The sequence below is a fragment of the Crassostrea angulata genome, chromosome 8, assembly GCF_025612915.1.
Source record: "Crassostrea angulata isolate pt1a10 chromosome 8, ASM2561291v2, whole genome shotgun sequence".
NCBI lineage: Eukaryota > Metazoa > Mollusca > Bivalvia > Ostreida > Ostreidae > Magallana > Magallana angulata.
Genome location: NC_069118.1, coordinates 11,624,352 through 11,643,942, shown reverse-complemented (window position 1 = coordinate 11,643,942; position 19,591 = coordinate 11,624,352). Strand labels below are relative to the sequence as shown.

The following is a 19,591-nucleotide window of genomic DNA, read 5'->3' as shown; positions in this document are numbered from 1 at the left end:
TAAAGTAATTGTAATTTAAAGATATTTAATCATGTTAATGCGAGACATGCATTTGTATAAAGATATTTAGGAGGCCAAATGGTCAGTAAATTACAATTTTGAATTACTATAGAAGAAAATTAAGATTTTATGGTTTCAAAATTATCATTTTATATTTTTATAGATTTATCTTTCAAACAGTCAGCTTCCTTAATAATCAACAATCAATAAAAGAACACTAAACTCGGACACAAAACTAGTAAAAACAATTCAATAAATTAAATGCTGCTCCGACTCCGGTTGCACACTGATATTGGAATATCTTCATAAACGGAAAAGAGTACAAATTCATTTCCCAAAACTGCAATCTACAGCGCACAAAAAAATTGCGCTAGCTTTGGACTGATTAACCTTATTTCCGAACACATTTTATACAAATATTTCATTCCGAAACATTCCTCAAACTTTTTACTACGGATATCAACACTTAGGTGGCAGGGGACAGTTTTTTGATTCAATTCATTGTAGCCAAGGAATGCATGTCTTCGGAACTCTGTAACTAGAATTTCCTCTGTTCCAATTCAGCACAAATACCTTTATATCACTCTTTATAAGGCCAATTACCAATTTCTGAAGAAAATTACTAGTCAAAACCTGTAAAATTCTCTACATACTGGTTTTTATGGGATTTTGACCCTTTCACATTTTGCTAATTTTTAATGATATTTCAGCTTTAAGACCTCCCCAGCTATTTCCCTGCAGAGGGTTGACCTTCCGTTCCACGTGCATGTTGCACTATCACATGTCAGAAACTTACCGGTGTATAGTTTACAATGTCCCATCCACCTACTTTTCGTGTTATTTTACCTCCCGTCTGTAACTTGCAATTTCACTGTGTAAAGTCAACACAACGGTCATAGCCGCAGGTTTCGCATTTTACTTCTGATTCTCACGTACCTAACATAAGGGGCCTACATATTGCATATCAATTTCAACAAGAGACACCCCTCTAACTAATGATAATGATTAAAAATCATTTCATGAATTTTAGCAACACTCATAAGCCTTCAAGTACAGCAACTCTCAATTTTACAAAAATATTGACCGGGTACTTTATCCGAAACTGTCCCTTGCTACCTTAACGAGGCCGAGTACAGAACGAGTACGCACGCTTTCGCGCAGCGTTTCTTTTGTATTGTGACGTCATCTTTTTGCTTTGTTGACGCCATGGCGTGATAGTTTCAACTGCAGATATTCAGCGATATTTGTTGAAAATATCTCGTTTTATGCGTAAAATTGATATTATATTGAGGAATAAACATAAATGTCTGGAAGTATAAGCTATATTTGGGCTCGGGTCGAAAACGTGAAGAGGGTTCAGCAAGCCTAGTCCTCTGTCACGTTTTCTCAACCCGCCTGAATATCGCTTAATTCATTTATTTCAAGACATTAACCATGTATTTTATATTAATGACCCTTAATATGTGATGTTATATATTTATTTATTACTTAAATATGTCTGAATGTTTTAATAATACTATAAAGATCACCATTTCCGTCTTTGTCAAATAAAAAATAGCCATTATCTGACAAACTGGGGAATTGGGCATACAAAAAATAACTTTGATAAAACCCCTGGAACAAACCAGGAGGTAAAAGGGTTTTTTATTTGACCATTTAATGCCTTTTAGCACTAACTTTGATATGTAGAACAGAAAAAGAAATCCCTAGGGCAGAAGTTAAAAAAATGTGCAAAATTGGTACATTTCAAGCAAAATCCCATAGGGTCCTATGTTAAAAATTGACAAACTTTGAGATGACACCTTAAACAAACGGTGTGGTAAATGTCTTATTTTTAACCGGGTTTTCCAACAGAAAAATCCGGTTATTAAAATGGTGAAAATAGCGGGCGGGCGGGCGGGCGGGCGGCTGCCAAAAGGGTACCCTCATTGTACGGATAACTCCTCCTACAGTTCTCAAGATAAGAAGTTGTTCTTTTGCAGATCAATTGTACATATATCAGAGGTGTGCATATTGCTAGGATATTGATTTCTGATAATTTATGAAAAAAATACCAGCTTTTGAACTTAGTCATTTTTTGGCAAAATATTGCATATAGGGTACCCTCATTGTACGGATAACTCCTCCTACAGTTCTCAAGATAGGAAGTTGTTCTTTTGCAGATCAATTGTACATATATCAGAGGTGTGCATATTGCTAGGATTTTGATTTCCGATAATTTATGAAAAAAATACTAGCTTTTGAACTTAGTCATTTTTTGGCAAAATGTTGCATATAGGGTACTCCATTTCACTGGATACGTGTTGATAGGATTATGGATACAGTTCACATAAAAGACAAGAAATTATATTGACGCAAGCGTCAAATGGGCCGCAAAAAACATAATTGTTGTATGAATCATTGGTTGTTTAAAGAAAAACACACCACAAAGAAGAAAATAAGAGTTGGTTGTACTAATTTTTACCACTGGATACGTGTTGATAGGATTATGGATACAGTTCACATAAAAGAAAACCTGGTTTGCTATCACGTTGACAGCTTTTCTCTTGTTTAATCTTAAAATAATAATTATATCTGTAGATATCTGTAGTAAATTGACTGAAGAATTTAATGGTACTAATGTTTTCCACAGAATTTGTGTGAAAATAAGGTTAATCAGTCCAAAACAAGCGCAATTTTTTGTGCGCCGTAAATTGCAGTTTTCTAATATGGGACGACCTGTATGTAGCTCTCAGGATGTCCATCCGAATTTTTTAAGACTGGGAGCTACAGACCTGCAGCTACACACAGCGCAGATCGTGCGCTTATGTAGAGATCTGTATTTTATTCACTGACAGGTCTTAGTTATCAATAACATGTAGTTAGTTTTTTTTAAATTTCAATTTTGGACACAGTATGTAGAAAAATGAACAATATATGGACAATGGTACGACATATTAGGCATTGTGTGATATTTTTAGAGCATTGAGTGCTTATTTTTGGATGTCGTCGGTCCTATGACACAACAAGAGGTGCAGACAAATTGAATATTGCATATATATTGCGCGTTAGCTTATATTTATATTTTCATACTGATGTCTATTTGTATGAAATATTGTGTTTCGCCGCTTTAAAGCCATAATTTGCGCTTTTAGTCAGGGATATGAAACATACATGGAACAGCCATATTTTAAAACATGTAATTTAGTTAGCTTCCGCGACAAAAAATACAGTGCCAGAAACTTTGTGGAGAAAAATCTTTTTTTATTAAAGAGTAGGTATATATTGATGATTGTTTTCCAAAAGTACACATTAAATTGGTCATGTTAGATTGAAAGTTTCATTTAATTTAAAAAAAAATGTATACTCAAAACACGTGAAGACGTTTGTACCGGTATCTATGCTCATGGCGCATGAATTAGCAAACTGTATTCATTGAAAATTGAACGGCGCAGATTTCCCATGCAAACATATGGGGAAATATACGTAAATATTAGATAGAAATTACAACACTTAAAAAACTACAATAACAACTAAATGAAAATAAAGGTGGTAGATTTTTGGGAATCAAAATTTGTACAGGACAGTGGCACGAGACACTTTTTTGATACAACTCACTGTAGTCCGGGATATGGGTCGGGGGAGGGGGGTGCATGTCTTCGGAACTCTGTAACTAGACTTTCTTTCCTGAGATCCCATTCAACTCATATAACTTTCATTCTCTCCTTATAAGGCCCAATACGAATTTCAGAGGAATTTTATAAAAACAAAACAGGTAAAATTTTCTACATAGTGGTTTTCTGAGATTTTGACCCGTTCACAAATCGCTCATTTTCCATGATTTTTCAGTTTATTTTTTTATTATTTTCCCCAGCTAAATTCTAGCTGAGTTGACAATCCGTATCGCATTTGATCTTCCATACACCTAATTTTCGTGTTATTTCACCTCCTGTCTGTAACTTGCAATTTCATTGTTGATTAAATGTCAACCCAAACATTGTTTGTTTGTTGATGTTTTTAATACAAAGCAAGAAAAAGCTTGCTCAGAATTCAAAAGATAACTAATAAAGATACAGAGGTGTTGTTAATTTTTAATGGTAATCACAAATGAAGTAAATTTCTACATTCATAATTACTTTTCAGTTTTAATACACTTGTAAACCCCAAACAAGGACCTCGGCAGGGGACAGATGATTTACTGGTCCCGCCATAATCTGTAGCTTTACATATTGCCCTTTGGTGTTATAAGGGCACCAGAATGCAATCCTCTGACCATTTGAAGCGTGTCCCGAGAAGTGACCGCACAGCTTCATGTTGTGAGGATCACTACCGACTCTAACATCAAGGTCATGTATCTGAAGACCTGAAGTAAAGGCAGTAAAATATGCATTAGGTTTGTCCTTTTCTTTTTGTATGTTTTCACTATTAAACAACATTTTTATTTAAAATGACTCTTTTGAATTTAAACAATAACAGTCTGCACACAAGATATTTGTTCAAGGTTAATGTCATTCCATTTTATATGGTTACGAAACCCATTACTGCTTGCACTTGGATTGTTGGGTATATCACGTTATTCAAAAAACAAAAAAACAAACTTGTAATCAGTCGAAATTGTTAGCATTACAATAACAATTGTTTATCGAAGACAATGGATAAACTTTTGATAACGGGGACGTTAGCGATTTTTTGTGCACGCTTTTACCATGCATTCTTATTTTTCAGGCATTAATTAAAGAAAGGAACTAAACAGTATGAATAATGTACATGTACATACTATTAGATAATAACAAACCGTAAATTAAACTAAACAATGTTTGAATTGTAGATCAATTAATCGTATATTAGATAAGTTTTTCGCTTTAATTTACATTTGAAACGTCATGGATGCTATTTTACATTAAATTGCGTAGTGGCTCTCACTTATCGTTGTTTGAATAAGTGGACGTGACATGAAAGTTCAATCGTTTACTACTGATATAATTTCAGAACATTTCTTCACACAAAATAATCAACAGTTAAATGAGTTAAAGTTGTCAAGCTACATGTATTTTCGATTTTGATTTGACTTCTTTTAAAGTGTGTAGGCATTAAAAAATTGAAATTAGTTTCCACAGCCAAATATTTAACTATTTTCCACACATTGAACTCAAATTTGATACCCACTCAAAATTCTGAGGTTGGTTTTTAAAGATTTTTACAGAATATTAGTCAATCACTGTATATGGTAAACTTATTAACGTGGTATTTGAACATTGATACTATTCGTTCAAGAAACTACTTGTCATGCAATCAACTTACCACAGCACCCGGATCTGGCAAACACCTCTATTTGATGGACTTCATAGGTTGCTCCCAGATCTATTATCAACCAGGGATGTTTCTCGGATCCAGTAGTAGCGAAGTCGGTCAGGATACCGTTTACAGCTTTCGATCCTGGGTATAAGCTATGCTCAGAACTAAGAGTCACCTTTTTCGAGTATGCCACATTTTTGAGTTCTTCGTGGCCTAAAGTAACGTTTACATGCAGCAAGAGAGCAATGAAGAGTAACAATGACATCGTAGCCGGTGTTTGGTAATGCACTGTAACTACTTATCATTTTGGATTTATATAGTATTACACGACCTATTTTCCCATGTTCCAGTCACAGATGGACTTTTATTTCAGAAACCCCCCCCCAAAAAAATGCAATTAAAACCAGTCATGCGTAACGAGTCAAACACCTTCCCACAATGTGTCAATAAGTTGGTTGTCATAAATATGTATCAAATATCTTATGTTAAATCGTTTGTACAATTATTTTATCGTGAATTTTGTTACTTGTATTGCACTTGTTGAAATTTAATTTGTTGCACTTTGCATATATATGACATGATAATAATTATAATAATTATTAATAGTCTCTTTCTATTCGTAATAAAATAGCAGTATGTTGCATCTTGGAAATATATTTATTGAATTAGAGCCATGTAAGACTATTTTATAGGAATTGCGATATATTTGATCTGTTATTATTATTTTCACATTTCACAACAAGGATTTACCCTATAGTTGAATAGTACATGTACAGTTTGCCAATATTATAGGACAATTTGGGATCGAATAGTTAACATTATCATATTCATGTGATGTCATGTAGTGACCATTTCTGAAGCCTGGTTAATTTTTGCCATTCAGTTTCATTCTGTTACGAATCCGTATTCTTTTGCCTTGTTTCACAACATTAAAATTCTTTTTCCTGGCGTAAATTATACCACATCATCTGATGTTGATTGATAAACAAAGATCAAGAGATAAATGTAAGGAATTTTGGTGAGCAAATTCTGCTGAACAGGCCTCTGAATAAGGTCCTTTAGAACTTGTTGCTATCTAATAAGATGTTCACTTAAAATTTAGTTGGGATCTAGCTTGCAGTATCGTTTATTAATTTTGATAAGTCTCGGGGAAGTCCAAAGGTCAGTTGTACCCGTAAAGTGCAAACGAAATAGAAACGAAATGAAACGAAACGATATCTACCGAAAGGAAACGAAACCCACCGAAATAAAACAAGACAAAACGAAATTAAATTTAAACGAAAACAAAACGTAACTGAACCAAAACGAAACGAAAACTACAAAAACAAAATGAAATCAAAGTTGAATTGTTTATATATGTCACCATTTTAATTTGAAATATATTATATGTGTACATTACATGTGTATAGTGTTTATTTTGAAAACTTGTATAGGATCCATCATAATGAGTCTCTTTTGAAACGCAATGAAAAGAAAAAGATTTTGCGCATTTTTTAACATCAGCATTTGTAAGTGTAGAATACAATTTGAAAAGTTGTTGTTCATTTCTATGCGAAACAAAAAATCACTAGTCTATAAGACTGTAACGATATAAATCTCAAGTTACTAGTATCACTTTTGGATTCTTTCTAATACAATCCATTTGTATCATACTTGTCAGGCACGTAGCATCGTTTTTGAAAGTGGGGGGGGGGGGGGGGGGCCAGACCCATCCAAAAAATCTTGACAAGCAAACAAATATTTTTTTTTTAAAAAAAAGGTAAATTTAAAGTTTCCAAAAATCTTCAAAATCCTAATCCGTGGATTTTCCCCCCCGAATCATGAAATTCCTAATCCGGGGGGGGTTACCTTCAATTTGACTACTCATTTCCTAATTTTCATATCAATTTTTTACTAACTTCCAAAAAAGGGGGGGGGGGGGGCCAACTCCATTATAATTCATTTTTTTATATGTAAATTTTAAAAAAAATTGTTGCTGCGAGAAAAAGTGGGGGGGCCTGGCCCCCCCCCCCCTGGCCCCCCCTGATGCTACGTGCCTGCTTGTATACGAAGGTTTTAGGACCTGTCTCTTCTTAGTCTGCTATTGTCTTAATCCAAACAATATCGAATCACGCACATTTATAAACAGTAAAATTAAAGCAGAAGACTGGCCATTTTTGGCGAAAAAATATGTAAAACTAGCAACTGGTCCTCGGCAGATCAAGATAAAAAAAGTTGTTACACGTGCTCTTGCTTTATAAGACAAACAGTATTTGATGCTTACAAACAAACTACTATAATTGTTCCAGTGAATGAAGATACCCCATCAAAGGGGAGACAAATTTCATATCCACCCTACGATGATTACAAGTATAATATTTAGTTATATTCTTTTTGCAAGTTAATGTGTAAAGATATCTGCATTACAACAATACTTTATTTCGCATTACAACATTATTTCGATTAAAAAAAAAATAAACAGCAAACAAACCTACTAACACCTAAAGTTTGGGAAAAATAGGTTGTATTTTAGATGATATAGGACTAAAGATATGAGTAAGTAAGTGAAAAAAACTATGCGTATTTTAAGATATAGTATGCTCGCGCATAGTTGCAACTGACAAGTGGTTTATCGATCTCACGAAAATGCACAGAAATGCAAATATCCATGTTAGTAAATAATTACTGAAGAAGAAAGCATTTACTGATGTTTATATATGATATTAACAAGTGCTTGAACTTAAATTTCATATAAAGTAAAAATAGTAGATACGCATTATTGAAACTTTGAATTCGTATATTTAGATATTTTTACATCTCGAAACATCCTTAACACAGAACTAATGTGCCGGTATATCACGACATTCTTCCAGAAACTTGAAATGAGTCGAAAATGAACGCATTTCTATTATTGTTGATTATCGAGGAACCGTATCATGTTTGGTCATAGTGATAAACCGAAACGTTATTAGTTTTCTATGCAAGATTTTGCAATGTATCTTTCTTTTAAGGCAACATTAAAAAACGGGGGGGGGGGGGGGCAACGTACATTTATGTTTGAATTTGAGATCAATACAGTAGAGTAGATAAATTCTTAGACTTTAACCTACATTTGAAACACCATATATGCTATTTTATGTTAAATGTGCAAGGTGCTTTTGGCTGATCATTTTTTAAATAAATTGATCATATAATTTGGATTAATCCTAAGTATGTATTTGTGGATAAAATACTCAAAACTTTATGCACAATTACTGCTGTTCATTTTTTTTACTAAGATAGACGATGCATTGGCTAACTGCATTCCTTCTATAGTCACAGGTGGACTGTTGTGTTTATGTTTAAGCAATCAGAATGTATGGACACAATGCATGAATACAAAACTGTCAAAACCATCCCACGATAAATTGAATTAGTATCAGTATCCTTAAATGTATCAAATATCTTTTAAAATAATTTTCAATATTCTAATATGAAATTATTAACTTTTATAGCATTTGTTTAATTTACACAACAAAGGCTATTGTAAAAATTGACAGGATTCAGTTTTCCTATAATTACTATTTCCTGTGTTGCATATCACAAAACATATGTTGTTGTTCCATTTATTGCGCTATATTCATTTAATTGTCATTGGAACGTACCATATTGCCATTACGATTTGCCACTGTATATGCATGTCGTTGCAAAGAAAAATTGTAACTGAAAGCAATGTGAGCTGCAATTTTCATGTTGAATTTTTTTTTACGAAAATCTTATTTTCTACTAAAAAAATCAATTTCTGTTAGCCATATTTTTGTGGAAAAGGCCGTTAAGAAGTTATGAGCAAAATTGATTTATGTCGTCCTGTACAAAAATTGAACTGCTATAGACTCCTTAAAAGAGAAATCTTTCCTTTGGAAAAAAATTTACCTATCATAAAAGTTAAAGTTACATATAGACTAACCATATTAGCAGGTTTTGCAGCAAAGTAAAATTCTAAAAAAATACAGCTCATATTGCTTTAACTTTGTAAGGCTTTGTCAAAGAGCTACGTTAACTTCAGAAGCAGGAATGATACCATCTAAGCTGTCAAAACCCTTAAGTTTGAACTGCATGGAGATCGAGTTATTTATTTAGTTAAGGATGATTATGATGACAAATCTTCCATGTCCATGTTTGTTTAGTTTTGGAGTAACTGCAATATGACCGGCTTTAATATGTAATGATTTCTAAAGCTTGTTTAATTATTTACTCTATAGTTTCCATTATATTCCCAAATTCGCCCTACACTTTCCGCCGTTCCGTTAATTCAACTCCAAAGATATCTTCCCGCAATGCATGATGAACTCTACATTTTCTGGAAAGTTCTATCCTAGAGGTCTTTCAATCCATCAAAACCAAAATCGCGCATTCAAGAAATATTTAGTCAACATTTGTCAAATCTTAATTACCTTCTGTGTATACTCTAAATAAGTTGCCAGTAAATATGTTCGTTCTTAACGTAATCATTCCATATTATTCACTGCATAATTTTGATGCAAACTAGTACTACCTCTGACTTGGATCCGCCAAAAGCGTGTCCACCACTTTACTCTCATTTTTGCATTTTTGGGGCTTGTTTATCGAAAATGAAAGTAGGTTTTTGATTAATTTCACAATAAGTACTTATCAGTTAAAATTCAATTATAGCTTACGGACATCATCTCAAACGTGTTGAAATACCAAAGGTGTAAGTAGTTACTCTGGTGCAGGCATTTTGTAGTTTATTTGCAAAAAGTCTTAATTTATAAGTATTGATGCACGAATGTGAATGGAAAATCCAATATAACAGATACAGGTATTCTGAGGCCTGTTCGCAATTGGGTTTCTCTGAAATGCGGAACGGAAAACGGAACGGAAAGTATCGGAACAGTACGGAAAAGGGCAAATCTTTCGTATACGTAATGTTATGTACTTGATAGATGCGTTTATATTTTAAAAATGATGTACTTTTGATTGATCATTTCTAATTTTTTTAAAAGATCATCAATATGAGTTCATTTATTCAGAAAATCGACGATTAAGCCTAATACGACTTAACAGAAGCAGTGAAGTGAAATGCTTTGCGTGTACTATGCATTACATAAATAAAATCACGATTAATACATGCATATTTTGCCTATTAGTACATAACAACACATTACACAGGCAATAACAAGCGTTTGAAGTTATTAACGCAATAAATAATAAGGAAATTTCTTATTGTGTACCAGACCAATGTTATTCGCTATATTTTCTATAGCAAAATATAAATTAACGCACTTTCACTGTAAATAGGTATACTTAAACACTTAAACGAAAAACATAACCAAACACAGATCAGTAGATGATTGCTTTATCATAATGGAGAACATATCTGAATTGCAAGGAAGGGAAATTAATATAGGCCCCTCCGTGTTCATTTTACGTGTACACCCCAAACAAGAACCTCTGCTGGAGTCAAGGAATTCAAATTTCCCACCACAATCTGAATCTGTACATATCGCCCTCTGGTGTTATGAGGACACCACACTGCGACCCGCCCACCTAAGTTAGTGTGCCCTGTGAAGTGACCACACAGATGCATGTCGTTGATAGTGTCCCCAACATTGACGTCAAGGTCATGAAGCTGATCCTCTGTAAGTAAAAGAATAAAATATGTTTTGTTATGCCATATTTTCTTCTAAAATTTGTCTTCAACAGGACCAACTTTATTTTGAAGCCATTTCCAACCGAAAAAAACCAATATACAGCGTGAAAAGATATTAAATCTTTAGCCAATTAGGCACACATGATGTTTTCAACGATTTATTTCTTTTGCATTTGAAGAATATTTGATAAGTAATGAGGTTATTTAAGTCATGAAATATCTATGTTGTATGTGTAATAGGGGTCAAGAAACACGTGTATTGACATAATTGTAATAAATACCATTCAATATATATATATACTTTTTTAGATAATGTACTTTAATGAAAAATGAATAATTTATTTTTAGAATTATGAGGTTATAAAATACATTTGGAGGTGATAAAAAAAATATTACTTTTTTAAATTATTTATTAGGCCTTTTTCAATCTTTATTCAGATTTTCATTAAAATTTGTCACCTAGAAAGAATATTTGTGTTGTCTCAATAATTTCCGAAAAATACTCGTATAATTGAATATTATTCATTTCATGTACCTAAAAGAGCGATACATATGTATTGATTAATCTCTCTGATTTATATTAATACATAATTAACACCTCCAACTTCAAAATGCCCAAAGCATTGGAGAAAATTGCCATTACTTACCACAACAGTCGGATCTAGCAAACACTTCTATTTCATGGATAAGGTAGGTTGCTCCCAGATCTATCCTCAGCCAAGGAGATTTTTCATCTGCAGTGTGAACAAGGTCAGACATCAGACCATTTACAGCTTTCGATCCTGGGTAGAGACTAGGATGGTATCTGGAACTTAAGACAACTGTCTTAGAGTATGCTACGTTTCTGAGTGGGTCATGGCTGAGAATAACACTTACATGGACAACGTAAATGATAGTCGATACAAACAAAAATGAACGCATTGTCTATGTTTAAATTGATGATATTATTAATAACAGGGTTATATTTGAGATTTATTCATTTTCCACTAATGGCCCCACAGGCTACATGATATCTTAATTTCGTCATAGGTGAGCATGTGTGTATAAACAACTTTTTATAGAATCTTAGTAAATCCATCTGCTAATATTTAAAAATGCGTGAAGTCACGGAGAAGTATCAATTTCTTAATTTTTTAAAAAATATATAAGTGTACCTTAGAATAACATGCGAATTATACATTATGATTCAGTTACATAAACATTTTTAAATTTCAAAATAGCATGTTCCAGACAAGCTGCAGTTTTCGTGAAATTTTGGTTAGAAAGTTGACGTTTTTCTTTAAAAAAATCATTTTATTTTAAAATCACGTATGGTGAATTTAAGATAAGTTCTACCCTTAATCAATTTTAAATGTCGAACACGTGGATTAGAGGATAATCAAAAGGAATAAATAAGTTTGCGATTTCAAAAATGTATTTATTAATAAATATAGGTAGCAACAACAATGGAAGATTTTCATGCCAAACGAGGAACAACAAATTTCGGAAAAGGGTCATGATTTTCATGAACAGCCATGTGGGAGAACCATTCATCAAAAATCGAGAAATGTCACTGATTAAAAAATGTTTACTTCGAAACTATCAACATTTTTTTTCTTTTGTGAACAAAACTTCTGAATCTGTTATTCCGGATAAAACGTTAGCGTGGGACGTTTGGCGACTATACGACGCTCTCCGCATACCGTTTCGAATAAATATCTAATAAATGCTGTAGATATAAGATCAATTTAGATCTTTTTTGAATGAGCTAACCATTGTTGTCGTTTGCCGATATCTCATTTGTAATGAAGAAAAAATGATGTAGTATTATTTCCAATGAATGCCAATCTGCTTTAGCTGATGATTAAGATAAAGGCCCTACGTTTAAATTTATGACAAAAAGTAACCCCGTTGTTTTAAGTTGTTGCACTTTCCAAACTATCAAAGATATGAAATTAAACCAAGATGCATTGTCCACTACGATACTTGTACTTTTAGATTTTAAATATAATTTATGCTAGATGAATTTCTTTTTCTATCTTAAAACCATCGTCACTGCCACAATTTTGAGTTATGAACCTACGAGTCTCGAAATCGCACTTATTTGGGGTTCACCGTCAAACCCTAGTCACATTTAAATGAACGACCAACGACAGACAGTTTTTGAGGCACTGCTTTAGGAATAGATCTCTCTCCCTCTCTCTCTCTCTCTCTCTCTCTCTCTCTCTCTCTTAATTTATGAGCGGCGGAAGTGTCTTCCTAACTCCATCTCCCAACAACTAACAACAACTACTACAAGAGTTATGGATATGCATGCTTGGGAAACTTATGGATATACCCCCAATCTATATTATTAGTGAAGATGTTCTTTTATTAAAGATTAGGCAAATTGTGTATGCTTTATCGTAGATAAATGAAATACTTATTTATAGCCTCAACAAAAACTCATGTATACCATATCAAAGATTATTTTACAAAAATATTTATAACTGAATGTTATTTATCACAGGCAATGATACGATTATATTACATCACTTGCAATGTTAGGAAACGTTCGTAATTTGATTTAAAAATTTAAGTTCATATAACATTTCAAAAATGCATGAAAAATGGTGTTGGATGTTAATGTCATTCATGTGATAAAGATTAAAAAATTAACCCGGTCATAGAAAATTTATTAATTTAAACAATCCCGTTTTCCATACATATTTCAGCTGTGGAACACCTTACCATTGCCTTAAGAATAAGTGCATTGTCTTTGTTGATTGATGAATTGCGTTTTATTCTAGTTTTGTACAATTTTTTTCCCCTGAACGATCCTTGATCATCCCACTTCCGCACAGGTGCTGATGTGTGTACACATTAAAAATATAACAAAAGTCCGGATATCGGTCCTTTATAACGGTATGGCACATTGTATCTATACCTTGTAAATTCTTTTATAATTCGTATAAATTTTTGTAAAACGACGTCCGGTTCATTGATATATTGGACTGTCAAAATAATATTTTTAAAAAAATGGGATCCCCAATTATCTTCAACAATGTTTAGAATCATTAAACATTGTCAAAAACAACATCTGTGACAAGGATAAGGGATCAATGTGTCATGTGTGTTTCAGCAGCATGATGGGTAGGAACATTATAAAAGCTAAAATACCATGCCTATACATATATCACTAAAGAAAGCATTAGATATGTTCTCGTTGTTGCTGGTGCCTGCTCTTGTTTATATTTGTCATGTTGATATTATTACATGCCATTACGAGCTCACAAACGTGGCATACTCGAAACCAGTCACCCTGAGTTCCCTTTACGGCCACGATTCGCGTTATGTAGGTTCCAAAGTCGTCAATGGCCTATTTTCTGATCTTACTGCTACCGCAGCAGAGAGATCTCCATGGTTGAGAATTGATCTTGTAGCCAGGTTTGAAATAAATGAAATTGAAGTATTTGCAAGAACAGATTGTTGTGGTAAGTCTTATTGTTTATTTTTGTGACTGAACATTGTAATTCAATTGAATTTAAATGTAAGTTTTATAGTTTGATATTCAAAATGAATATTATCGAAATAAATTCAATGGCCTCGAGTTCACAAGAGTAAACTGAATGAACAGTAAACGCTTTATATAAACTGCCAAAACATCAACTGTTCTTCCGACCAAATTATACGAGTTTAAGTAAGTTAAGTTCTGTAGCTACAAATTTAATAAAGAAACTCATTATAATTCATTTTTTTATCCTCAAGAACAAAAATAAACACAAATTGCCCTCCTCAATAACAACAATTATAGAAAGGTAAAACCAGGCTTGGGGTAATGCTAAATGTAATGTCAATATTATTCACTTTTTTGAAAGTGAAGAATAACACTACCATGTAAGGTCTATAACCCAAAATAGTTGGTTTTTCATTATCATCAGTGGAATTGTTTTATATTCTGAGTAAATGTCATCCTTAAGTCAAATTACATTATAGTTTTAATTACTGTCCCAAATAAGAATTTCAGATAAGAGATTTTTAAAAAAGAAATGTAGAGGGGATCACTGCCTTATTAAACTTCCCCGTTTTATGCATAACACAATTAGTTTATTGTCTACAAACTAGTTTCTAGAGTTTACTACATGTTCCTGTCTGTCGTGGTTTAAAAATACATGAAATTTAAAAAAACCAAAAACAAACAAAAACAAAAAACGCTAATGTATGTATTTATTTGCATATTTTAAACCAAAGGTGTCAGATCCAAAGTATCTACCCGATGGTGAACTCGTCCTACACTTTCCGCCGTTCCGTTAATTAGTCTACCCGCGTTCTTGGTTACCCCGTTTTGAAAAGTTTTTTTTCCATCAGCAATACAATCTTTTTAAATTATTCCATTTATTTATTAACTTTTTTTTTATTAACCAGAGATGTCCGACCAAAGATATCTGCCAACTAGAGCAGAGCTCGTGGCAAAGCCACGAGTAGGTCTTCCGTTGTTGCTGTGAGTTGAAAATATATGTGATATGGTGTCAAACGATTATAATTATTAACTTTCAGTTCTGCTTTTGTTATAAAAACGTGTAGTGATTGAAAGCCTGCATATAAAACGTGTTTTGAAAAAGAAAACTAGATGTACTGTGAGCAAGCTCACAATTGATACCCCCCGCTAAGAAAAAAATCATTACGCGTGTATTTTTGCTATTATAGAAAATATTGGATGAATCTATTTCACTGTCCATATTTTATAAATAACAACTGCTTTATTTTTGGAAACTGTTAATTTTTAGCTTCTAATATTTCCATTAATACAAGACATGACACAGACAGAATTTAGCTTTTTTGAAACAATGACCTTGAACTTTCTCAATTGACCTTTGGTCATAGTCATGACACACCCTTTAATCATAAGCAATCTTTGTGTGAAGTAAGAACTTCCAATGTTTCCCCATAAGAAAGATATGGACCAGACACGAATTTTGCATTTTTTCTGCCAGTGACCTTGACCTTGCCCGAATGACCTTGGGTCAAGGCCATGACACACCCTAAGGTCATAAGCAATCTTTGTGTGAAGTAAGAACTTCCAATGTTTCCCCATAAGAAAGATATGGACCAGACACGAATTTTGCACTTTTTCTGCCAGTGACCTTGCCCGAATGACCTTGGGTCAAGGCCATGACACACCCTAAGGTCATAAGCAATCTTTGTGTGAAGTAAGAACTTCCAATGTTTCCCCATAAGAAAGATATGGACCGGACACGAATTTTGCACTTTTTCTGCCAGTGACCTTGACCTTGCCCGAATGACCTTGGGTCAAGGTCATGACACACCCTTAGGTCATAAGCAATCTTTGTGTGAAGTAAGAACTTCCAATATATCTCCATAAGAAAGATATAGACCGGACTCAATTGCACAGACAAGACGGACAGACAGACAGACAGACAGACGGACGGACGGACGGACGGACAAGGTGATTCCTATATACCCCCCCCCCCCAAACTTTGTTTGCGGGGGGTATAATAAGAAAATGTTTTAGGAAAACTATTTGTCGCACACAGTTTATGTAATCGTAACAAACATTATTTTAAAAAATGAGATATTTAATGGCGAGTTAAATTTTCAGAGGGTAGCAAGCATTGTAATAAACAGTATGTACTCATGTGTCATGTCAGGAATTGTGGTGTTTTTTTTTTTAAACCGAACCCGTTTACAAAACACGTAACCTTTTCTCTAAGATAACTTCTTTATTTAAATATTTGTAAATTTTTGAAGACAATGTGCAATTTAGAATTGTTGCGTGCTGACAAAATTTACAGACCCTGAAACGTACTACTACAACAAAAAAACCGTGCGACTTACGTGCGAAAAACGTTTCGTATTAACCGTTTAGCGTTTCGTGTGAATCGTGAAGCGTTTCGTGTAAACCGTTTAGCGTTTCGGACAAAGCGTGCAGAATTTCGGACAATGCGTTTAAATCGTTTCGAGCAAAGCGTGCGAGAACCACGTGAAACGTTTATCAGATTTCATTCGGAACTCTCTGACAATTTGTTTCAAAATGGAGCCCGTGTTTTACATTACATGTACTTTAAACTGTTTGTGATTGGCAAAACTCTCTTGTAGGTATTTTCATGAAGAAAAAAAATCTAGAAGAAATGAAATACTTATCTTTTTACAAAACTGAATTTATTTTTAACAAACAAAAGAAAGGTATATGTATTAAAAGACGACTAGTTACAGAGTACATGTATATATAACGTTTTTATACGATGTTTCAGTACTGGTACAGTTTTACCGGTAACGAATATTTGCCAGTATCGAATAATTTTTAGAAATATTATTGGTGGAAGACAAAGTTGAGGTTTTAAAAAATTCTAGCTAGGTGATTATAACACAGAAATAAATATTATATCAGTGCGTGAAGTTGTTTGCCATTTGCACGATTATTTACCGAATTGTTTACAAATTAAAAATGTGCCCCAGATATGAGCTGCCGGATGTTCAAAGCAGAAAAAACGAAAGCCTAACTATGAAAATAAGTTTGTTATTGATCCCTATTTAGTGAATAATTAGTAAATATAATTCATTTAAAAAGATAATACATCATATCAAATAATAATGGAGCTTTGAATGAAATTACGACTTCAAATAGAACCACGTGTAGTTTTCCTAGTTACGGTTCATTGCGACAGAAGTATTATTTGGCTGCAAAAATTGATAGATATACGGGAAAAACAAAGGAAAATGGCAACTGCTTATCATCAATTACTACTATAAAGTGTTTTTATGAAAATTCAATATTATAAAGTAACGGAAATGAAAAATGTTCAAGTCCAGTTTCAATTTGACCGGAAAACGGTATGATAAAAATAACGATCATATAATTTGTTTAAATGACATATTCCCACAATTGTTTTTCCTTGTTCATTTATAAGTCCATTAACATGTAGCTCTAGTATATTTTTGAAATTAATTTGCCTCAAAATATTCGGTCAGAAGAGATAAAGGGCGCTTAATTCGATACTGGGAAACGAATTCAAAACTAGGAAACTGGAGGGGGTGTTGAAATTACTGTCTCCGTAATTCATCCTTTATATTTTCGGAAGTTTGATACAGTTTAGAAGGACAAAGAAACGCGATTTAAACAAAAAATAAAAACATTTGGAATTCCGATAATAATAGTTGCATACACGAGAAACCGCATACTGATTCGTTACCGGTAAAATGACTGTACAATATTAAAATTCGCTATACATAAAAAATATTAAATACAGTTAGCAAAACATGATTTCTGTTGGAACAAGCCTTAATCAACTTTAACTTACACGAGCATGTTTTGATAAGCATGTATCTTTTTTTAATTTATTTACATCGATAACTCTTATTGATACCACTCGCGGCACACATAACCTCGGACGTCGGGTGAGACCTGCACCTGGCTGAACCTGTCAATCAAACTCTGTGTATTTGTTTTCATTGGATGGTCAAGCGTCTCTTTTTTTGTCAATAGCCAATGGAAAAATTAATGACTTCAAGGTAATTGGAATCAGTATTTGATGAAGCACACAATTTAAATGATAAGAAAATTTATTAATTATTTGAACAAAATTAAATGTAAACATAGAAAGAAAACATACTGATCATTTCTATGAATTGCGGTAAGTAAGTTCTTTGGAATCCCGATTATAGATATTTTTACAAGTAATTATTTTAATTACTTAAACCACTGTTAACGGATAACAAGACGTAATTAACGCACAGGGATTTGCCTACAAAGTACACAGTCATGCAATTAATTATTATGGGAATCTTTACGAATGGAACTTATTTCAAATAGATCATGATAATCTATATACACTGTACGCCGTTATACATGTAAGGAGCGCCGGTAATATATACGAAAATTGAGTCAAAAATTTAAATCATTTTTATTTCTTGTTCTTTCAATACAATGTTAAATTACTTTGAAAAAAAATCTGAAATAGTAATTACAACTTTCTTTTTTGTTTAATCATTTGATTTTTTTCTGAGGTACATGGATATGTACAGAACATATTTATTTACGCGAATGATACGACATAGGAAAAAAATTATCGGATGTTTGTATAACATTGTTTTCTAACGAATGTGACTAATTTAATTCTAAATATTTTTCAACATTATCAATGTAAATAATATTAGATTAATTTCCTGTTTGTATTTTTACATCGTATTCTCTGAAACCAATAAAAATACTAATGTTAAAAGAAAAATCAAATCCCGCCGAATACTGAAAAACCGATTTCAGTTTGTAATCATACGGATTTTTATTTTTGGTATTGACTATTGAGTTACGGTAACATTTTTTCTGGATGATTTTTTATTTATATTTTATGTAGTAAAAGCACCATTCCAACTGTTACTCAATTACATAACAATTGATGACCCGGGGCTATATATGTTCTGAGCTGTGTGCGCTGAAGCGACACAAGATTCTCGGTCGCACGTGGCGATTGATTTAACACAGACTGACTGAATAAACAAACGGTTGGGAAAGTGTAACAAGAAGAAGCCACCAAAAATGATTTTCGACAGATCTTGATACCGTTTCGCCAAAAAAAATAAAATACAGCGCGAGCTCCTGTCAGCGGGGCGGGAGGAGGGGGCGGGGGGGGGGGGGGGGCAGCAATGAGTTCGCTTCCATAATGAAACGAACATGTAGAAAAACTACAGAAGTGATTAATATGTGACCGATAG

At 33.2% G+C, this 19,591-nt stretch overlaps 2 protein-coding genes across 2 annotated transcripts; both read right to left on the bottom strand.

Moving 5' to 3' along the window:
• Positions 1-4,052: 4,052 nt before the first annotated feature.
• Positions 4,053-5,572, bottom strand: LOC128161190 (fucolectin-like). Its single transcript, XM_052824417.1, has 2 exons — positions 5,281-5,572; positions 4,053-4,342 (listed from the first exon to the last, which is right to left on the bottom strand). The coding sequence occupies exons 1-2, from the start codon at positions 5,537-5,539 to the stop codon at positions 4,125-4,127; spliced, it is 477 nt and encodes a 158-aa protein (XP_052680377.1). The 5' UTR covers positions 5,540-5,572; the 3' UTR covers positions 4,053-4,124.
• A 4,985-nt stretch (positions 5,573-10,557) lies between these two features.
• On the bottom strand, positions 10,558-15,303 carry LOC128160451 (fucolectin-like). Its single transcript, XM_052823768.1, has 2 exons — positions 11,551-15,303; positions 10,558-10,890 (listed from the first exon to the last, which is right to left on the bottom strand). Exons 1-2 carry the CDS (start codon positions 11,822-11,824, stop codon positions 10,673-10,675), a joined length of 492 nt encoding a protein of 163 aa, XP_052679728.1. The 5' UTR covers positions 11,825-15,303; the 3' UTR covers positions 10,558-10,672.
• Positions 15,304-19,591: the final 4,288 nt, after the last annotated feature.